Below are 23,434 nucleotides of genomic sequence, written 5' to 3'. Positions count from 1 at the left end.
GTGCCTTCTAAACTCCCAGTCCTCAGATCTCCCTCCCAATCAGGCACCACTGTTCTTGATTCTAGTCTCTTCCAGGCCCATCCTGGATGAGATGTCTTGGATGAGAGTCCTCCCCAGGGAGTCTAATATCCTCTGTCTTGATGGCTGAAGTCAGTCCCCACCCCAGGGATGACTCCTCTAAGGTAGGCTTAGAGCCTCTTCCCCAAATCCTCTGAGCAGACAGTGGATTAGCATTTCAACCAATCCGTGAGAAGTATTTGCTTTAGAACATACAAGATAATCCCGAGGATATAATACACTCGGGATGGATGGTCCCGAGTACACTGGGGAGACAGCGGGCTCTTCCACTTGACTCTGAGCAAAGCCTGTCCAAACGATCTGGGATCATTAACAGAGCAGAAGTGAATGTCCACCCCACTCTTGGTTTCTAGAAACACACGGCTCCGCTTTAACGGAAAGGTGGCAGGGCCAGGCAACCTCACAAGTGTGTCATTGCTAAGACATCATGAGCGGGTACTTACGGATGCTTCACAGCAGCTGACCACGTGCCTGAAGGCGGGGTTGTACCTGCAGCACACCACAGGCTCTTGGTGGGAACGCACCAGGTGGGGCTCTGGGACAGATCTTGCTCATGAAAAAGAGAGACAAGGAAGAACCGAGGTGACTGCATGCCAGGGACACCCAGGAGTAGCTTGTCTACGGCTCCATTACACAGTGGCCATCAGGAGAGGCTTGGGGCTCAAAGGATGGATCTAGGGACCTGGGGAATTTGCCTAACTGCTCAAAGTCCCACTTTCTAACCTGCAATGTAGGGGTAGTAACGCTGCTTTAAAGTACAGCAGGGTGTGCTGGCTGGTTCTTATGTCAGCTAGACACAGGCTAGAGTCATGAAAGAGCAAGGATATCTCAACTGAGAAACTGCCTCCATATCAGGCTGTAGGCAAGCCTCTTGGGCATTTCCTTAGTGATTGATGGGGGAGGGACCGGCCATTGTGGGGGAGACCATCCCTAGGAAAGTGGTCCTGGGTTCTCTAACAAAGTAGGCTGAGCAAGTACGATATGGGGAGCAAGCCAGTAAGCAGCGCCCTTCCGTGGCCTGCCTCTGCATCCGCTCCTCCCTCCAGGGTCCTACCCTGCTTGAGTTCCTGTTGATGATGAACAGTGACGTGGCAGTGGAAGACAAATAAACCCTTTCCTCCCCAAGCTGCTTTGGTCATGGAGTTTTGTCACAGCAATAGTAACCCTAACTAGGACACAGGGAATAGGAACAGGAAGAGAGACATAGCATCCTATTAGAACAGCGCACATACGATAAGGCACTCTCAGAACACACGATTGACACACGGTGAGCTTTAATGACTGCTAAAGAAGAAAACAGAGAGCATGCACTTCCAACCGACTGGCTGATTGTTTGATTGATTGAGACTGGTTCTCCTGTAGCTCAGGTTGACCTCAAGCTCAAGATGCTTCTGATTCTGTCTCCTGAGCAATAATAGCGCCGCAGGCATGTGCCACCACACGGGGCTGTGTGTCTCTTCTTAAGGACAGGAGGAGTGTGACCAGATGACATATGGAATGCTCTGGAGTGCTGAGAATTTAGATTTCCTCCCAAACGCACATAAACAAATTAGCACACTATGAATCCTTGGGCCCAGAAAGCCCCGCTTCTTAATCACGGCAGTGATGAGGCCAATCAGGTCGCAGCTGGCCCTCTGCTGTGACTCTGTGGGTACTCAGGTGCGAAGGGCACAGCAGGGCAATCAGAGTCTGGTTCCGTACACTGCCTCTGGGAGGCCAGCACTCAAGAGCAACCCAGGCTCCGTGGCCTGATTTCCTCATCTGCAAAATACAATCTCGTCTGGAAATGCAAGGAACGATTATGAGGGAATGGATATAAATGGCGGGGTGCAGTGGATGTGATACCGAACGTTAATTCCTTGTGTGGTCTCCCTGCCGCCTCCCTCCTCTGCAGTGACTCTCCAGCGTCTCGGGCACCATGCTCAAACTACTCTCTAGGGAGAAGCAGCCTGTCCTGGGGCTTAGGAGGTGTGTATGTGGCAGGCAGGGAGGGAGGGAAGGGGGTGTCTGGCCCAGACCGTAGGAGGCAGGAAGTCCACAGAATAGAACAAAGGAAAAGAAGGGAAAACTCGGGGCCAGGCTGTTGGTCTGACCCCTTTCCCAGTTGCTGTGGGAGGTGCTTGGGAAAAAGAGGGTTAGGTAACCCTGGGTTGCACAACTCCTGAGTGACAGCAGGCATGGGGCGGGCTAGGACAGGGACACAATCGAGCAGCTGCCTGTTAGCACTGGAGATTGAGTAGACCGTGAAGCAGACTTCCCATCAGGGCATCGCATTCCAAAAGAAATCAACCAAGCGGGCTGTTTGTTCTACACAATTCTGTCACGCAGAACAATCAGCAATTTGATTGGCACAAGGTTCCCATGGAAGCAGGCTGTTTTGGCACCCTGAGTGAAACACTCCAGACCGCTCGGGAGCCTGGCTGTCCCAACCATTTTGCCGTGGCTCTATTTGAGTTTTCTGAGCCGTTCTAGCTGGCCGCATGGCTCCGCCGAGGTTAGAAAGAGAGTTGATGGCCAAGACCAAGAGTACAGGTGCCTATAGGGGCCAGAGGGGTCAGGTCCTCTAGAATTAGTGTTACAGGCAGTTGAGAACCACCCAGTGTGGGCACTAGAAATTGAACTTGAATCCTTTGCAAGAGCAACGCATCCTCTTGACCACTGAGCCACCTCCAGCCCCTTGAAATGAACTCTCCACATTTGCAGTTTGGCCTTTGAGGTATAACACATGGATTAAGAACCCCGACCTCCATGCCTCTGTTCCATCAAGAGAAAGCAAAGGGAGGGCAAAAGTCTTGATTTGGGCACAGGAATCCAGTCACCACTGTGAGACATTATCTGAAATCCTCAGGCTCTGACAGTCACTGTAAGGATTTTCTGCAACCTGGTCTCGGGCAGTGAATTCTGGCTTTGGAGTCTCAGAACTGCTGAACGCTGAAAAAAGCAGGACAAAATGAAAACATGGCGGGGAGGAGGAGGGTGTGGTGTGGAGCCAGGAGGAATAACGGGATTAAGAGTGGGCCATGTGGGGCTGGAGAGATGGCTCGGAGGTGAAAAGCACTGGCTGTTCTTCCAGACAACCTGGGTTTGATTCCCAGTGTCCACATAAACCTAACGAACGAAGCGTGAGCCACACTTAGGCTAGGCCGACTGTGATGAAGGCCAAGCTTGGATTACAGAGAATCTCACAGTACAGAAAGCATATGCCAAGCACCCCACCACTCACATAGGCAAGTCAGGGAGAGCTCTTTCTCCACAGAAGGATGTGGCTTATTCCATAGCCTCTGGGGCTCGTAGGGCATGGAGGGTGCTTCCTTGCAGGCTGTGGGAATGGGTATCAGGAAATGCATTTCCTTTTGTCTCTTTTAGATTAATTAATGAATTAATTAAATGTGTCTGAGTGTTCTGGCTGCATGTATGTATATGTACCACATGGGTGCCTCGTGTTTGCAGAAGAGGATCCCCTGGAACTGGAGTTACGGGTAGTCATGAGCCATGGAGGCACGATGCGGAAGCTGGAAATGTATCCTGAGTCTTCTGCATGAGTAGCAAGTGCTCTTAACTGTTGAACCACCTCCCTAGCCCCTTGTGCTTTTTTGTTTGTTTGTTTGATTGATTTTTTTTCATGCAAAATATTCTGATGTGATTCTCCCCTTCCCCAGCTCCTCCCAGCTCCTCCTAGTTCTTCCCCACCTCCCCATCCACCCAAATCCACATCCTTTCCTACCCTCTCATTAGAAAACAAACAGGCATCTAAGAAAATAAGTAAACAAACTTGAATGGGACAAAGCAAGCAAGCAAACAAACAAACAAACAGAAAAACCAACAGCCAAAGGAAAAGAACAAGAAGCAATATATAGATGTGGAGACAGACAAATCGATCCCCTAGAGATACAATACACTCCATGAGAAGGAACCCATCCCTTACACTGCTAGATGGCCAAGAAACTAGGGACCCAGGGGAAAGCAGATACCATGGCTCTGCTAAAGGAACACAGCAACAGAACGACTCCTAATGACATTCTGCAATGCTCGTAGATCAGAAGCTTCCTCCTGCAGCAGATGGGAATAAATATGGGGACCACAGCTGGCCAATGTGCAGAGAGCGAGAGGCCCTGGAACACTCCTAAATGAGATGTCTCCATCAAATCCCTCCTCTCACAGCTCAAGGAGTCCTGTGGAAGAGGAGCTGGAGGGGATGGAGAACCGGCAGGAAATAAGGCCTTCAAAGCGCACCAGGACTGATGCCTGTAGGACTCACAGAGACTGCGGCAGCCTGCACAGGACCTGACGGGATCCCAGCACCAAGCCCACATCCCTAACCCAGGAGCTATCTCTGATTGATAACCAAATGAAAACTTAGTTTTCTCTAAAGGAGTTTCACTTGGTATATAAACCACTGTTCAGGCCAGGTCCCGTCCATGTCCAGCAGAAGATGGCCAACCCAAAACAAACTCAGTGGCGTCTCTGTCCCACAATGCTTTGTCTGGGCATTTTTCTTTCTTTTTTCTTATCCTGCAGGTCTTTTGTTTTTATTTTATAGTTTCCATTTTTTTTCTTTTTGTTTGTAGGGAATTTGTGTGAGCCAGTCTGTGTGTCTCTATGTGTTTTTTCCTTGTTTTATTTCTTAATGTAGGGTTCCATCTCTCCTTTCAGTCCTCTCATCCGGGGGTGGGAGCGGGGAGAAGCCGGAAGACCGCCCCTCCCCCAGAGGCAAGTAGCCACTAGATTCTTTGTCAAGGAGGCAATGACTCCATAGCTGGGGGTTAGGGTGGAGTTTTGGGGTGTCAAGGAAACAAGAATACACATGGAATCCAGGAGACTCTACTCTCAAGGCAGTACTGGCCCAGGCACCGGGGAAGGGACTCCTCAGAGGTCCCCATTCCTGCCCTGACTTGTCAGTTGGGTGTGCGCTCCCTGTATGGCTGGCTTGTTTTATGAATAGGGGGTCTAAGACATGGGGCTGGGCAGAAGCAACAGTACTGTGGGAATACCAGACCCCCGGGTCTCTGTCTGCTCAGCACTGTGGGAATACCAGACACCCGGGTCTCTGTCTGCTCAGCTTCTGGCTTTTGCCCCATCTAATGAATCTTTGTGTCCTGTACACTTGAGGCTGGGGAGTAGGATAAGCCCAGGGTGAAGTCGCTTCTGGATAGTGCAGGTTACTCCAGTGTGGGCGTTCAAAGAGCCTCACCAAACATAAACTAAAAGCCAGAGGCCCAGGGCTGCAAGTTCAGAGCCTGGGACCTGAATGGTAGAGCATTGAGTAGAACATTGACCATGCCACTGGAATTCTCTAGCACCCTCTAGAACATTCTGCAAACAAAGCCCAGAGGACAGAGAGCTCATACCCCACTTTCAGATGAAGAAAAGCCAGGGCATCTGTGGCCACGCACAGGGTTCTAGGTCCAGGGAGGTAGAGGCAGGCCGAGAGTTCTCCCTTGATGCCACTGGCTTTGGAAGAGGCCGTAAAGCAGCAACCATGGGTCTCCAGATCCCAGATCTGTGGAGGAGATGGGGGAGAGAAAGAGGTTTTCTTCTTTTCCTATCTAGGATCTCCCTGCATAGCCCAGGCTGGCCTCGGACTCTAAATCCTGCGTGTGTCACACGCTCAGCTAGTGCTACGATTTGCACATCTGCTGTGCTTCCGCAGCTGTTGCCTGCTGTGGGGTCTGGCTTGACTTGGCCAAGCTGAACCTCTACCCCATGTCCACCCCTGCGAAAAGTCGAAACGCTGGCAGGAGTCCGTCTCCACTGTTGTGGAGAAGACAGTGAGGCGTACAGCCCTGGTTCCCCCTCAATCACGGGAGTGTCAAAGGCGATCAGAGAGAAGGGACCATTGTGACCATGAGTTTCAAGGCTCTATTCTTCCCATAAGGACATGACCAGTCACCCCCTTCTCCATGGACCCAGCTTTCAGGAGGCTCTGATGTCATGGGTCTCATTTGTGGTACCATAGTAATCAAACCTGTTCCCAGTTCTCTTTCTCTTTCTTTCTTTCTTTCTTTCTCTCTTTCTTTCTCTCTCTCTCTCTCTCTCTCTCTCTCTCTCTCTCTCTCTCTCTTTCTTTCTTTCAAAATGTGCATTGGTATTTTGCCTATATGAGGGTGTCAGGTTCCCTGGAACTGGAGTTACAGGCAGTTGTGAGCTGCCATGTAGGTGCTGGGAACTGAAGAATTGAACCCAGGTCCTCTGGAAGAGCAGCCAGTGCTTCTAACCACTGAGCCATCTCTCCAGTCCTCTGTGCCCAGTTCTGAATACAAGAATCCACCACCAACCCAGTCATTGGGCAGATATTTGGAGGATACACGGGACAGACTCCAGTGTGGCTGTTGTTTGAGGGCGCGACAGCCCAGAGTTCATTTACCTGTGCTGGAAACCAAATGGTCCCCCCAGTGCCTGGGTAGCCCCACACAATTTCCTAACTCTTCCACTCAGTGTTGTTTGTAAAACAGAGAGACAAAATGCTGCCTGTTTTATAGTGTTGCTTAGAGAAATTAAGAAACTTGACTAAAGAACAGAGTGTTTAGAGAATTGAGTAAGATATTGTATTGGTATAACATGCTGAGAAAAATACTGCTGTCAACCACTGTTATGCTTGTAAATTATGCCATGGTGCTGGTATTCTGTTAGCAGACTGTGAGATGGTGAGGGCTGCATGGCTGGGCCAAACACAAAACTGGGGAGACCATGACCATCAGAGAGGCAATGGTCCCCTGTGAGGTGACAGGCACCCACAGTGTGTCAACCGCTTTGAGTCCTGGTTTCCTTCACCTGTTGTTATGGGTAAATGGCTAACCTCCCTGCAAATGGCAAATAACCCTAGTTACTCAGGATGGGGCTCCAATTGGAAATGGGTTGTTGAGCTATAAGTAGTGGATGAGGTTGAGGCCATCGGGGAGCAGGCTGGACTCCAATCCAATGGGTGACTTTGCTAGAACAGGAGAGTTAGAGAGAGACACACAATGGGAAGACAGCACATGAAGATGATGGGAGAGATTGGGGCAGTCCATCCACAACCAACGAATACCAGGACTGCCAGACCAAGACTGCCAGGAGGTAGTCAGGGGCCTGGGTCCAACCCACTTTCACAGGCCTCCAAAGGACCTAACCCGCCCAACACATTGATCTTGGGCTCTTAGCCTCCAAACTAAAAGCTGTTGTAATCTGCTGGCTTGGTCTGTTACCTGGGTACCCTGTCCCTTTAAGAAACAAGCTTCACCCACTCCCAACATCCCCTGCCCTTCCACCAAGCAAGCAAGCAAGCAAGCAAGCAAGCAAGCAAGCAAGCAAGCAAGCAAGCAAGCAAGCAGATTTCCCATCTATTCTCCAACCCTCCCTCTCTGTCTGTCTGTCTGCCTGCCTGCCCTTCTTCTGGAGAGGCAGCTTCTGCCTTTCTCTCTTCTCTCCCCATTTCCCACTTATCTCCCTCCTTTAACGCTCCGTAACTCACTAAATAAACTCTATACCCGCAACTCTCTCTGCATGGCGTATCTGTCCGTCTCCCACCTGCCGCAGTCTCCCACCTACCGGGGACCCACTGAGGCCTTGGGTCACCCGCCTCCGCCCCTGTGCAGTCTCCCACCTGCCAGGGGACCGCACACCCCCTTTTATAAATGATAGCATAAGCTCGTACATTTCTGTTATTTAACCCACTCTGCCTCTGGTGCTTTGCTATGGTTACCGTGTGAGTCAGCTTTTCCATCCCTATTATGAACACCTTCAAAACTAACCTTAGATAGAGGAAAGGTGCAACACGGATTCTAATTGATCTTAATAATAAAAACTCAGAGTCAGATAGAGGGGTTAATGCTGAAAGGTCAGAGGAGCAGAGCAGCAAACCTCTAGAGAGTTCTTACCTCTACAGAGGCTCAGACAAAAGGGGCAATCCTGTCTCTACAAATCCTCAGACTGCTGCTGTCTCTATGAAGCCTCAAGACTGCATCTCAGACTGAGATGCAGAATCCTCAGACTGAGCTCCTGCCTCCTCTCATGTTACAGTCCTCTCCCCTCCCAGCCATATTCCTCTGTCTCCACCTCCCTAGTGCTGGGATTAAAGGCGTGTAACCCCAAGTGCTAGGATCACCTTTGTGCGGGCTTTATTTCTCGGTTAGACAGATTCAATTTCATGTAGCCCAGGGTGGCCTTGAACTCACAGAGATGCCATCTGCCTCTGTCTTCCGGAGTGTTGGGATTAAAGCTGTGTGCCACCACTTCCTGGCCTCTTGGCTAACTAGTGGCTTAGCTCCGCACTCTGATCTTCAGGCAAGCTTTATTTGTTAGATCATAAACAAAATATCACTACAGAAAAGGTCTCTTTTGACTCATATGTCCAGAGAATCCAATCCATAGTAATGGTGGCCTTGCTGCTTTGAGGCCTGCAGCAAAGCAGTGCCTCATTGGCAGGGCACGGGAGAGGGGGAAGGGCACAGAGACCTGCTCACCCTACGGCCAGGTAGCAAGAGAACAAGGAGGGGGACAAGGTCTCAGTGTCCCCTTCCAGACCAGGCTCCCAATAGCCTGAAGAGCTCCCACTAGGCTCCACTTCTTAGAGTTTCCACCACCTCCCAATAGTTCTGTGCAGGTTACTAGGCCTCTACATAAACATGTACGTATGTCTATGTATGTGCATGCTCCTGGGTGAGGGGCACCCCCTGGAGCTGAAGTTACAAGCCGTTGTAAGCTGCCTGATGTGGATGCTGGGAATTGAACTCAGATCCTCTACACGAACAACACATGTTCCTAACCACTGAGCCATCTCTCCGGCCTCAAACTAGTGCTCTTGTAAGCCAGCTTTGGGAGGCACATGTTATCCGTTGGCTCCAAGTAAAGTTATGAATTTACAGGCTAAGAAGTAGCCCAAACAGGAAAATCTAACACGAGTGAGCTCATGAGCCTGGGCAGGGCAGAGCTTTGTCTTCTCCTTGGCTCCGTTGCCAAACGCTAGCCCTTTGAAGTCTGTCTTGTAAGCTGCACTCTAATCCTTTGCCTTTACACTCTGCTTATTTTCCATCCGCTCTCTGAGCTCCTAGCAAACTGGTCGAAACTGGTCGTGCCTGGATCCGTGTGGGTCTGTGACGCCTGTGAAGTCAGCGTGGGCCCCAGCACTGACACCCCGTGGAAAGGGCGATCCCAAGAGTCGCTTGCAGAAGGGGCAGCCCCTCCCCTCTCTCATCTTGCTGGCTGGAAAGCTGACCCGCACATTTGTTACAAGCTCCCCTGTTGCCCGAAGACTTGGCTCAATGATCTCTTCTCACTTTCTGGCCCGAGGTGCCATGATTTGAACACACTTCCCAAAGTCTCTACTGCAAGCTCAGCCCCTAAGTTTATATGTTAACAGTATCTAAAGGTAGGCAACTGGGATTCGGTGAGATCATGAGGACAGGGCTCCCATGATGGAGTTAGTGGCTCCATGAGAAGAGAAAGGCAGAACTAGGGGGTATAGCTTGGTGGTACCTGCCTAGCATGTGCAGGACCATGGGCTCCCTGCTGGGCATCTAAACTGTATTGAAAAGTAAAGGGGGAGACCCAAGCTAGCACATTTGCCCTGCCTGACCATGTGCTGCCTCTTAACTATACTGACACAGCAAGAAGACCCCAATTAGAGGCCAGTGTCTTGCTCTTGGGTTTCCTAGCCTTAGAACCATGAACTAAACTAACCTGGGCTCTTTGGTAAATTGGTTTGTCTCGGGTATTTTGTTATAGCACTAGGAAATGGTTCCCAAGGTGGACAAAGGGAATTCTGGAATCTGGGAAAAGTCATTTCAGGTAGGATGAAAAGTCATGAAGGAAAGGTGCGGAGACACTTAGTCCGTAGACATATAGACTGACATCGAATTGGCATCGAATTCCCCAACTAAAAACAGCCACTGTGAGCACAGGTGATATTTGAAGGAGAACAGCTCTCTGCGGTAAGCAGGACCTCAGCATCTCCTGCTGCTCACCCGGTCACCCAGTGACGAGTTCTGCGGCCAACAAGTCCTCCGTGGCGCACACCCTACTGACTTCCACCCATGTCTCCTCGGCTGACATCAGTCTCACAGAGTAAACCACGGTGCACTGAGCCCAGTCTATGCGTGGCTTTTCAGAGGGACAATTACTCTACATGGTGGGTCTTTCTCCCATCTTGGGAAGGAGTAAACAACTCCAGAACTAAGTTATTTCAGGAGGACTGAGTGCTTCGCCCCAAGCACCTGGCTTGTGATTTCTGAGTTTAAACGCCAGGCTGTCTCTGAAGCTTTCTGTCACCCGCCCTCTCCCAAATCCGCACATCTTCATCCATTTGCAGAACTGTTGCTGGCAGAAGGGTGGCCAACTCAGACATGCGCCACTGCCCACTCGCCCATCACGGCCGTGAACTTGGCACGGACTGTGAGAAGAGTGGTTGAAGTTCCAGGCGGCAAGTCCCTCTTTATCTACCTACCTCTTGACATTGGATGAAGAGGCAGGGCCCCTGACTGGAGAGATGCCAGCCCTCAAATGGGAGCGGTTGCTTACAGAATCACTGGCACTGGGTTAAAACGGACAGAAAGAAACCTATTCTCTTAGTCAGGGGAAAACCTGGAATGTGCTTAAGAGAGCTTTCTGTGTTATGCTAGCTAGGATGCCACGCTACCTTCCTTAGAAAAATTAACTTTCCCTGAATTCTAATTCCTGTTCGTGGCTCGTGACGTCACATGTATAGAGACTTCCAAGTGAAAAAGGCAATCTGAATCTGTCACTTTATTCCCCGTTAGAGAATGCCAGAAGCCAGCAGCCTCCTGAAATGTTTGTATGTCCCCATGATTTGGAGGAGTAAAATATTTGGGCTGAAAAATAATTCAAAGAATGAAGACTATGTGCTCAGGCATGCTGGGAATCGAGCTATTTGGCGCCTAGTTGATTAGCTGTTATTCGATAGGAATAGTGCAGTCTGAAATAACTCACGCACCATATTTCCAAGATGGGACTTCAATGTATTTTAAACACACATTGGGAAGCTATTCAATATGCCTGACTCATCACCGGCGAGATGCTAATCTTGTAATCACAAGTTGAGATTGGAAGAAAACCGAGAGGCGATGAGGAAAGAAAATAGGACGGAAGACATGTCCCCACATACAAAATTATGATTCTCCAAGAGCCGCAAAAGTCAACGGGGAGAAAGAAAAGCTCATTAAAAACTCGGAGTCCTCCACACGGGGACTTTGGATGAAGCCTTCAGGTGAATTTGATTTCCAAAACAAATCAAACAGTGGCGTTCATCAATCTCCTCATTTTAACCAAGTTTGCTCAGAGAACTGAACTGCTTGCCGTCGGGCCCCAGCGATAGCACCGGCTGTGGTCTCCACACTCGTTGTGTAAAGGCCCACTTCCTGTCTCTCTGCAGGATGGACCCTGCTCACTGTGTGGGGACCGTCTCGGACCACATCACTGGCCTGGCACATATCTTCGGCAGACTTTTGCTCTCTCTGCTCACTCTTCCTCTTCCTCTTGTTGTCCTCTTGTTCAGTCCAGAGCTGAAGAGTCTATCTAACCGCTAACAACGCCCCATTTTATGTCACCAGTCCTGGCCACACCCCTAAGCTCGGGCTGACCCTGTCCAACACAACCAAAGCAGTGCTCCTGGTCTTAAGGCCCCCTGTTTGCCACATTCCCTGTCTCTGAGTTTGGCTTAGATTCCAAATCTTGGTGTCACTCTTGAGTCCTCTCTGGCCTCACTCCCTTAAAAACTTCTTTATTGAAATGTGACTCGCATATCACAAAATTCACACTTTGAATGTTCAATTCAGGGGATTTCAGCACAGTCACCGAGTTTCAGAGCAATGACCAGGGCACAGCCAGGGCATCCCATCAGCCCCTTCAGGACCCCCATGCCCACTGTCAGCCATTCTGTATTCTGTCCACACTTCGGTTCCTGGTTTCTTCTGGACGTTTCATACAAAGGGAAGAAACAAGACAATATGTGGCTTTGATGACTTTTACCTCACATCACGCCTGTCAGGTTCACCCAGGTCAGAACGTGGACCAGGGGTTCGTTCTTTTGCTCTCACACGCACTGCTTTTATTTTATTTTTTTACCATTTATTAGTTGCTGGACACTTGAGTTGCATCTACCTTTTAACTATGACAAATAAAGCTATTATATGCACTGATAAGGACATTCTTGAGGAATGCATGCCTTTAATTCTCTTGGGGTGGGAGCTCTGAGTCATATGTTAACTATTTACCACTCAAGAACTGATAAGATGATTTTTTTTAAAAATGGCATTTTTTTGATACCAATAGATAGAGGTTTCAATTTCTTCTCATTCTGTCAGCATACCATATCGTCCTCTGCTATTTTTTTTTTAAATTTTACCTATCCTCATGAAGTGATATCTTATTGGGATTTTGGTTTTTATTTCCCTATGGTGCTGAGCACCATATGCCATGATTGGCCACTTTTGAGGAAGTGTCTTCTCAAATCTTCTGTCCATGTTTCAATTGGCTATCAATATTTTTGTAACTAGGCACTGAAAGTTCTTTATATTCTTGATGCAAATTCCTTATCAGCATATGGTTTGCAATATCCCCTCCATTGTGTAAGTTAATCTATTTCTCATATTAATGATGCCCTATGAAGTACAGACGTTTCTAATTGTGACAAAACCTAATCTAATTTCTTTTGTTTCTTGAACTTCTGGTGTCATTTCTTAGAAACTAATGCCTAACTCAAGGTCATAAATCCCTTCCTCTCCCTACTCTCCCTCTTCCTCTCCCCCCTCCCTTTCTCTCTCTCTCTGAACAGGATCCCCCACCTCCTATAATTTAGTCCAAATTCCTACCCTGTGTCCCCCTACAGCCCAGTAGGCAGATGGGCTGTGAAGCCCGGTCTTATCCTCTGAAGAAACAAGAGTAATGATGGAGGAAAGGAGCCAGTCAGACTGTTTTTTGCATTAAAATCAAAACAAAACAACAACAACAAAAAACTACCCAGCACACTGCAGAGGTCAGGGGATGACCAAGTCTTAGGCGTAGACAGGATGTTCAGTATATGAAGGCAAACAAAGCCAAACCATGATGTCACTGCCTCCATCTAGGTCAGAAATGTTTAAGTTCTGAGGCTCCTGGGTAGCATTTCAGGAAGGCACATATCCGGCGTGTATTGCAAAATAAGAGCTAGCCACTGATGGCCAGGGCTGAATTCCCAGTTCTATTTATCTAGCTTCCAGACACAAGGGGAAATGATTGGGACAAGGAGCTCTCTGGGCTGTGTACGGGCAGGGCCCACATGCTGGAAGGGCTACATATGGCCCCAAGCACCGACATGGAGAGTTTACAACAATCAACTGCTGTGCACGTGTGCACAGACTCACACACAGACACACATCCACAAATACCCAAACACATACATGTACATGCATATATACACAAAAACATACACATGCACAGGGACACACACAGACACTTATGTCGGCACACAGAGACAAACACATATATACACACTGCTCCTGAAGCAAATGCACACATCGAAACCCTGCATGAACCTTTGCCAAGGCAGAGCCCCTCACACTGCCAAAGATGGAGATGAGCAAATTGCTTGGGAGGTTAAGGCAGGGAGAGTTCCAGGCCATTCTGGACTACAGTGGGAGACCATATTTCAAAAATAAGCAAGCAAGTAAACAAACAAACAAATAAATAAAACCTGCCTGAAGGATGCATGCATTAAAGCGGGGGAGGGACAGACCTTGACAGTGTTGTCAGCAGACATGGAAAACACTTTGCTTTCTTCCAGAGATATGTGTACATATACCACAGGAGCCGTGTGGCCTCTCAGCACACCTGTTGGCTTTCTAGAAAGAAAAGAACAAATGAGCACAAAGCCATTCTGTCTGCTGTTTCTGTTCCTCTTTGTAAAATGCAGCTCGGCTTGGCCTGGATCTGGCAGTTCTATTCAGCCTGGAGGAGGCTTCTGCTTCCCTCTGATATTACACAAGTATATATTTCGTGTAATAAAAGGACTGAGGCAAAATAATAAGCGGTTTTAGCAACAGACCTCGGGGTGAGCAGAAGCCTGGGGCTCTGCTTCTCCAGCTGTTAACAACAGCTGCATAAAAGGAACAGGCAAGGAAGGGTCTGAGGTGGGACTGCCATGGATGCCGGGACACACAGGCCCGCCCGAGGGAACAGCGTTCAAATCTGGGCTCTGCAATAGAAAGCTATTTTAAAGCGACCTTGAGGGACATCGTGGCTGGGTCCTCCGGGAGGGTCAAGATATGGAGAGAAAAGAAGCCTGGCTGAGGCTAAGGCAGAGAGCACATACCTATTTCTAACCGTAACAGAAGCAGGCAGAAACCTGCTTTTCATTTTTATTATGTCTTTTTATTATTATTGCATTGCTCTCAGCCTTGTTATTGTTTTTTATCTTTGTTATTACCCCAGAGGGTGAGCATCTTGTCACCATTATACATGGGAAAATTAAGTCTGTTGCAGGTGGTTAAGAGAAGCTCCTGGCTGGGGAGTCACAGAGGCACAGCCAGATTCAATACACTTACCCACTGTGCCTTACAGTCCTGGTTATTACCTGTGCCATGGATGGGAACCGGGTCACCTTGTGGGTCTCCACAGATGCCAAAGAGAGTGACCCAGACAGCAACCTGGGCATAGCCGATGTGATTTGTGCTTACCCAAACTCAAAGGTCAAGTAGGTACCCTACTTCCCACCCCCTGTTCGCATCATGTCTCTGGGAAATGACAGGCCTGCCTGTGGGACTCTGACTCTGTCCTTCCTTCTCCGGGCTCCGGAGCATCATTGATCAGTGGACTCTATGCAAGGGCCAGCAAGGACAGATGCTGGATGGATTACAGAGTTACACTACACAGTAGATCTCAATATATAATCAAGAAGGTAGAACTGGAGAGATGGCTCAGTGGATACAGCACTTGCTGTGCAAGCAGCAGGCGTGACTAATGGAGTTCAGATGCCCAGAACCCACAGAAATGTTGAATGGAAGTGGCAGCCTGCTTGTAGTTCCAGCGCTAAGAAGGCAGAGACAGAGGATTTGACTGAGAGACTGTGCTGGGATGAAGAAGGTAGAGGGTGGCTGAAGAGAAGACCCATGTCTTGGCTTTCTGATGCTGTGATAAGCATTGGCAACCAAAAGCAATTTGGGGAGGAAAGGGTTTATTTGGGCTTACAGCTCCCAGGTCACGCACTCCATCACGGATGAGGGCATTTTCTTGATCGAGGTTCCTTTTCCTCAGGTGACTCTAGTTTATGTCAAGGTGACAAAAATCTAAGCCAGCACAAGTCTCAGTGTCAGCCTCAGGTGACCACACACACGTGCACGAGCACTCGCAGGAGACACGCCAAAAAGCATACGCAGGAGCGCACACCACACACATGTAAATGAAACACTGGAGTGTTTCTGGGGGCCTGCTCAGAAGGGCCTACTGTGTGCAGGGCAGGCCTGGTCCAGAGCATATGACAGTGTCTCACTGAGGGGGAGATAGCCATGGACAGCCAGTGGACCCAGCTCCTTACAGACCAGCTGTGGCTTTCTGTCATGTCAATTCCAGTTCTCTTACGTTAACTCTGTATGGTTACAGAGGCATGATAGAGCTATCCAATCTCATGGGACTGAAGCCCGTGACCTCAGGAGGACACTGGGCCGCTGCTGTGAAGCCACACGAAGCTTGCACTCATTGCATGTAAAAACTCCAGTGACTCTGCAGCTGATCATGGCCCCTTAAAGGCAAGACACTGTCAGACGGGGGGAGTCACACTGAGATCCGGGTAAATGACATCCCATAGTCTCTGTGTCATTGGAAATTATTTACATTTGTTTTGTTTTGTTTTGTTTGAGACGCAGTCTCTCTATGTAGCCCAGGCTGGCCTTAGCCTTGAAGTCATGATTCACTTTCCAAAGTGCAGGCATTATATGAATGGCCACTGTGTCCTGCTGGGATTTATATTTCACAACAGCTACAATGAAAAAGTTTTAAATATTTTTTTGCATATGGATGTTTTACTGGCACGTGTATCTGTGCACCATGTATGTGAAGACCAGAAGAGGAAGCTGGATCCCATGGGACTTTTTTTTTAGACGATTTTGAGCAATCATGTGTGTACTAGGAATAGAACCCGGGTCCTCCGGACAAGGAGCCACTGCTCTTAACCACTGAGCCATCTTTCTAGCAGCCTCTGTAGTGAACTTTTAGAGGCTTAGAAGCAGAAACGTCCCGGGCTCTGTGTGGAGAGACTAATTTTGGACAGGGACTTTTCAGAGATCCTCACATGGAACCCCCCAGTCACATTCCCATTTACTTGGCGACACCAGGGGTGCTCCTGGTAGGAGAAAGACAACTTACCCAGGCAGATAAGGATTCCAGACCCTGACGAGTCGATCCATCCCTCCTGTCACCAGCAGGTTTTTTTCCCTACAGAAGGAGAACGCCTTGACTCCCTTATGGATGCTGAACACAGTGTGATCACATTCTGCCCGCCTTCGGGGCACAGCAAGCGATGCTGAGCTTTTCCCCTTCTTGACAGTCTTTCCAACATTCCTTATTTCTTCTAGCTTTTTCTTCACGTTTGTCGCTCCCATAGCGAACCCTAAAAAAATATTCACAGGAAAACAAGACACAGTCTCTTAATGCAATCGCTCAATTCCCTGACGGCCTGCTGTTTTTGTTAAGGCCCCAGACTTGTTCTCGGTAACGACACTGGTATTTTCTTTTATCCCCAGGGTTAAATTCCAGACAGCCTGAAAATAAAGGTGACGTTGAGTAACAAAAGACTCTTCTCACTTTTCTAAAAGGGACATGAAACCTCTGGGATGGCAGAGGTAGCATGAAGGCCGTTTGCCTTCTAGGCTTTCATCGCCTGCGGCACGGCCTCGCCAGCGGTGCTTTTATTTGAGTCTTTCAGAAACTCAGCGACGCAAGCACACCCATCCCCACCTCATCTTATCGAGAAAGCAGAGGACACCTGCCATTCAGAAAACGTGAGAGATGGCTCAGCACCCAAGAGTCAGAGGACCAGAGTACGATTCCCAGCATCCACGTTGCCTTGGAGACCCCAAGATGTTGGGAGATGATGCCAGAGCCATGGGATACCTACCAACACGTGCTGCTAACAGGGAATGGAATCAGCCCAAGCGAAAGAAGCGTGTTGCAGTCAAACAAAGCTGAAAGGAGTTGGAGAGCTGAAGAACGTTTTGACATCAGACATGGAGACGCAGAGTTTGGGGTTTGCCCTGCTGGTTTTTGGTCTTGCTTTGCTCCAAAATTTCCTCTTTATGCTCTGCTCCCTACGTTTTGGAATGGTAATGTATATCCCGTGCCATTATATGTTGGAAGCATGTGATCTGTTTTTTGATTTTGATTTTTACAGGTGATCACAGTTAAGAGATTACATGAATCTCAGAAGAGACTTTGAACTTTAGACTTTTAAATAAGTTTGAGACTCGCATAGACTATGGGAATTTTGAGGTTGAACTGAATGCGTTTTTGCATTATGATATGGCTACATGCCTTTGGGGACCAAGGAGTGGAATATGGCAGTTTGAAAAAAAAAATGGCTCCTAAAAGGAGTGGCACTCTTAGGAGGTGTGGCCTTGTTGAAGTAGGCGTGGCCTTGTTGGAGGAAGTGCGTCACCGTGAGGTTGGGCTTTGAGCTCTCTTGGGCTCAAGTTTCGCTCAGTGTGACAGTCTACTTTCCATATCCACATGGAGCAGAGCCTTCTCCAGCAGTGTCTGCACACTGCCATGTCCCACTGTGACGATAAGGGAGTGACCCTCTGAAACTTTAAACTGCCACCTCAATTAAATGTCTCCCTTTGTAAGAGTTGCTGTGGTCGTGGTGTCTTTCCGCAGCGATAGAAACCCTAACTAAGACAGTGGCTCATGATCATCTGGAGCTCCAGTTCCAGGACTCTGATGCCCTCTCCGACCTCCACAAGACATGAAAGAAACATGGTGCACATACAATAGGTAGACAAAACACCCACATACATAAAAACTAATTTAAAAAATTACAACGAAAATGGCAGAAGGAAGCACTGAGCTCAGGACGGCCTGAAGCTACACTGTAGGCGCTGAGTGTCCATTGGCTCCATCAGGAAACCAGGCAATTGTTTCCTACACTGACTTGGACTGATGATTGGTTGATATAAGAATCTCCTCAACAATAGGTTCCAAATGGTGGCATCAATGTCCTCCTGTGGGTTTCCAGCCCGGCTCTGACCTCAGGATGAAGAAAGAGGGTCCTCAATACACTCAGCAGGGTCCCTGCTTTCTGCAACCTGGATTCCCCTTCATCTCCGCTGTGTTCCACGTGACTCAGAAGACCTTTGGAGAAAGAAGGCTGGAGAATAACATTCAGCTCCCCACTCGTTGCTGGTGACTCCGTTGGGCTAGGGTAGGCTGTCTGCGTGTTGTGTCCGTTACTATGGCTTACAAGGTCAACACTTTCCCAAGAATCAGGAAGAAGGATGTGCCATTCTCAACGCTCCATCAGTCTAACGCAGGCTCCGTCTTCAAGGGCATGGACTGCTCCTCTCAGCAGACCGGGCTCAGGTTCGACTCTGCCACAGGCTGAGTCCTCAGGAGAACCGGGAAGTCTCTGTGGCGGGAACCTGTCGTTTTCAACATTGCCGCTGTTCTGCCTCTTGGCATCTCTAGTTTGGGAAAAACATCCCCGCAATGGAGTTCAGAGATGTGTCTAAACATGTAGACAGGGCATCCTCCATTTTCCTCCTCACTTCTCTGGAGCTCTTTTATTTCGCCTGGCCCAAAGCCTCAAAGTTGAGAACGCCAGCCATCCATTCTGGGAGTCCTGCGAGAGAACTCGGAGAAGCGCTGGGCAGCTTGTATATGATCTTCATATGATTCACGGCTGTCACCCAAGTCTGGGGTGATATATTAACAGAGAACTAAGATGAGGGTCGTATGTGACCCTCCATAATAGGGAAAGCCTGCACTGGGTAGAGAAGCTGTCTACCCCTCCCCCCTTGTAAGATGGCAGAACTAACCAGAGGCTCTGGGTGAGCACGTTTAAGAGTCAAAGAGACACGGTGTACCCGCCTCAAACAGCAGCTTGACAGGTTTGTTGCTCACCCTTCTTGTTTTGAAGCCAGTTCTGAAACTTCTGAGCAGGTGTGGTACTTTATTTGAATTTTATTTTATTTCCCAAATAAAAAGAGAGTAATTCAAGTTCATTTGCATGAACTCTAGTGACTCTCTTCCAATAGAGCCAGACAAGGATGCCCGTTTAAGTGGTTGCCATGGGAACCAGAGAGCATAGCTCTTCTCCAAGGTCTGAAGGAAGGATGATGAAAAGTTTAAGTGGTCGCCATGGAAACCGAGAGCAGATCCAGTGCCGGTTCAGATCCCCGGCTCCTTAGCTGGCAGGCAAGTCTTCAGGGACGAGGGTGCTGGAGGAAGTGAGACTGATTTTCCTCTATGATCTTCGCATCAGGCTGACCCCAGATGCTGCCACAGCCGCAGGCTCGTTGTGGTGCCAGCAGCCCGGTGAACGTGCTCCAGGTCAGCCCTTGCCTCCTCCCAGTCCAGCTGCATTTTGAGACTTCTTTTACGTACCCTGCTCAGTGTTTCGCCCCTTGCTCTTCAAGACTTTCCTCACCACATCAGGTACCCCACGGATGTGGAGGTCACAAATCAGAGCCCTGATCCTGTTTGTGGGAGACAAGACACTCCTGAGCAATCCAGCCCTGAGTTGCCTGTGGCCTTAGCCAAGATATGCTTCCCTTTGCATATTCATTAACGACAGAAATGGGGCTAGGCATTCCTGCTTTAAATAAACAGCAAGATGGACGGCGCTAGCAGCCTGACAGTTAACCGAGGTACTCACAGGCAGCACAGCGTTCCTTTTTCATAAGGTCTGTCTACCTGGGAATACGCAGTTGACCATAAGGCAAGCTTCAACACCTCCCCCCAAGTATATAAAGGAAGGGCCTTCAGGCTCTGTCCAAGACCTCTTTGCCTAAAGGGGTAACAGGGAGTCTTAGGAATGGAAGAATTTCCTCCGTGATGAGGCTGTGACTGTCTGGCTGCTCCCAAGGAGCAAAAGCTGGTGCCAGGTGTGTGCGTGTGCACATCATACACTCACACCCAGTAGCCATCTGCAGGCACTGTGAAGCGCATGGATAGCCTGGAATTTGGGGAGGTGGAGTGCTGTAGGGACAATGACACGTGAGAAAAACATTAGACAAGGCTGTTGCCTTAGTCCTCTGATTGCCCGAGTGCGTGACACTTCAGAGCACGGGATGAGAGATAGACATGGTTTTGAATTCTGGCTTCGCAAATGCACCCACTTGACAAATATTTGCTAAGCACCTGTTTGTTAGAAGCTAGACGCCATCCTAAGCCTTTGGGTGCTAACGATGGATGATACAGTCAAGAAATCCCAGCACTAAGGGGCGATAGATTATCAAGAACACAAAAAACATATCCAAAAGGGGCTGGATCCGTGTATGCAAACAAGGGAAGATGCTGTGGAATAATCAGTCCTCTTGTACACTGTAAAAATTCGTCACTCAAACTGGTTTAATAAAAGTCAGTAGCCAATCAGGAAGTATAGGTGGGGTGACCAAACTAAGGATGCTGGGTTGAAGAAGGGCAAGCCAGGGGAGTCACAGGGAGATGCAGGGAGAAGCAAGATGGGAATGCCTTACTGGAAAAAGGTACCAAGCCATGTGGCAAAGCATAGATAAGAAATAGGGGTTAATTTAAATGTAAGAGTTAGCTAGTTATGAGCCTGAGCTATCGGTCAAGCACATATAAGTAATATTAAGTTTCTGTGTTTGTTATTTGGGAAGCAAAACACAGAAAAACTCCATCTACAGGAAGACCAAGGCAAGTGTAGTAGTTTGAATGTCACTGGCCCCCATAAGCTCCTAGGGAGTGGTGCTGCTATTAGGAGGTGTGGCTTTGTTGGAGCAGGTGTGGCCTTGTTGGAGGAAATGTGTCACTGTGGGAGCGGAGTGTGAGGTTTCCTATACCCAAGATATTGCCCAGTGTCTGAGTGCCCTTCCTGTTGCCTTCTGGTCAAGATGTAGCCAGCACCATATCTGCTGGCAGGCCACCATATCCCCGCTGCCATGCTCCCTAATAGGATGATAATGGACTAGACCTCTGAAACCATAAACGGCCACCTTAATTAAGTGTTTTCCTTTGTAAGAGTTGCCGAGGTCATGGCGTCTCTTCACAGCCATAGAAACCCTAACTAAACCCGCAAGGAAGGCTGGGAGTAGGGGGATAGGCAGTTCCCGTTTATGACAAAGTGGCAGAGAAGTAACAGATGAGCCAGGGGTTGAGACGTGGAATAAGCTAGGTGAGCATTTGTAGGAAGAGGAAAACCTAGTCCCAAACGCTGCCAAGAGAATCAGTGTGGCTGCAAGAGGGTGCAAGGGTGGAAATAGACGGAACCAGAGGGCAAGGGTTTGGGTTCAGTCACGCAGAGCCCTACAAACTTTGGCTTTCATTCTAAGTGAGATGGGGCCTCGGCAGTTACACGGATTCGTTTTGGCCAACTTGACACAAGCTATAGTCATTCAGAAAGAGGAAAACTCAGTCGTGAAAATGCCCCTGCAAGATTGGCCTGTAGGCAGTTTCTTATTGATGATTGACGTAGAAGGGCCCAAGTGGCTATGGGTGGTGCCACTCCTGGGCTGATGGCCCTGGGTTCTATAAGAAAGCAGGCTGAGTAAGCCGAGGAGAACAAACTAGCAAGTAGCACCCCTCCATGGCCTCTGCTTCAGTTCCTGCCTCTAAGTTCCAGCCCTGCTTGAGTTCCTACTTTTACTTCTATCAGTGATGGACTGTAATCAGGACATGTAAGCCAAATAAATCCTTTCTTCTGCAAGTTACTTTTGGTCATGGCATTTCATCATAGAAATCACGAGAAAAGAATAAATCAAGGGACCTCAGGGGATGTGACAGCTTCTTTTGCCAGTGCCATCTTTCCCACCTTAGTTAGGGCAAAGCCCATCTTTCAAGATGCTCATGTCAACAAACAGTCACCCATGAGTCTTCTCTCTTACAGCCAACATCTGACCTGTTGACACTATGTGCCTGAGGCACCGGGAATGTGATCACCTTCCACCAGGGTCATCTCTTGCTTCCACTAGGGATGGCTGTCTTTGCTTCTCTAAGTGGCTTGAAGCATCTCATAGTTTCCCTGCTTCCAACTTGGTACCCCAGCACCATAACAATTCTATCCACCACATGCCAGAGGTTTGTTTACATCACAGTTTTGAAGGTTTAATGTCTAGGATCAGCTAGCCCATCATCCATTCAGCCTCTGGTGAGGGCTCTCTTAGGTGCTGATCTGGTTAGTTGTCTTTTTTTTTTTATAAGTTTGTTTGTTTTTTTATTCAACTTGACATGAGCTAGAATCATGTGGGAAGAGGCAACTTCAACTGGGAATAACACCTCCATCAGATTGGCCTGGGGGTTAAAGGCTGTGAGGCATTGGGGGCTGGAGAGATGGCTCAGTGGTTAAGAGCACTGCCTGCTCTTCCAAAGGTCCTGAGTTCAATTCACAGCAACCACATGGTGGCTCACAACTATCTGTAAAGAGGTCTGGCGCCCTCTTCTGGCCTTCAGGCATACAGACAGAATATTGTATACATAATAAATAAATAATTAAAAAAAATAATTGATGCAGGAGGGCCCAGTGTGCACCGTAGGCAGTGCCATCCTTGGGCAGGGGATCCTGGGCTGTAGGAGAAAGGTAGCCAAATGTCTTAGCTTGGGTTTCTAATTGCTGTAAAGAGACATCGTGACCACGGCAACTCTTACAAAGGAAACATTTAGCGGAAGTGGCTCGCTTACCGTTTCAGAGGTTTAGTCCATTGTCGTCATGATGGAGAGCATGGGGGGTGCAGGTGCAGGCAGATGTGGTGCTGGAGCTGAGAGTGCTGCATCTTGCAGCCAACAGAAAGTCACACTGAGGGAAACTTGAGCAAAAGAGACCTCAAAGCCCACCCCCGCAGTGACACACTTCCTCCAACAAGGCCACACCTCCTAAGAGTGCCACTCCCTTTAGGGGGTCATTTTCTTTCAAACCACCACACCGAATATGAGAATCTGAGCCTGAAGAGCAAGCCAGTAAGCAAGGCTCCTCCATGATTCTGTGTCAGTTGCTGCCTCTAGGCTCCTGTTTGAGTTCCTGTCCTACCACATGTCCCTTTGTGATGGACTGGAAGCTATAAAGTGAAGTCCCCAAGTTGTTTCGGTCATGGTGTTTCATTACAGCAACAGAAATCTAACTACAGCAGGTACACTATAACATGAGGGATGCCATGGTGGTAGAAGTGTGTGTGTGTGTGTGTGTGTGTGTGTGTGTGTGTGTGTGTGTGAGAGAGAGAGAGAG

At 48.7% G+C, this 23,434-nt stretch overlaps 1 protein-coding gene across 1 annotated transcript in view; it reads right to left on the bottom strand.

The window, feature by feature from the left end:
- The window catches only part of LOC102000205 (WD repeat-containing protein 49-like), a 58,480-nt gene that overhangs the window by 25,594 nt on the left and 9,452 nt on the right, over window positions 1-23,434 (bottom strand). The window contains exons 3-6 of the mRNA XM_005344737.1: window positions 16,408-16,651; window positions 13,784-13,889; window positions 5,427-5,578; window positions 522-624 (exon numbers count right to left, since the gene is read on the bottom strand). Of these exons, the coding sequence (XP_005344794.1) occupies window positions 522-624; window positions 5,427-5,578; window positions 13,784-13,889; window positions 16,408-16,651 (605 nt within the window). The remainder of the gene's footprint in view (window positions 1-521; window positions 625-5,426; window positions 5,579-13,783; window positions 13,890-16,407; window positions 16,652-23,434) is intronic.

The sequence above is a fragment of the Microtus ochrogaster genome, chromosome 2 (genome assembly GCF_000317375.1).
Source record: "Microtus ochrogaster isolate Prairie Vole_2 chromosome 2, MicOch1.0, whole genome shotgun sequence".
NCBI classification, from domain to species: domain Eukaryota; kingdom Metazoa; phylum Chordata; class Mammalia; order Rodentia; family Cricetidae; genus Microtus; species Microtus ochrogaster.
Note: the sequence above shows the minus strand (reverse complement) of the source record. Positions and strands in the feature narration are given on the sequence as shown.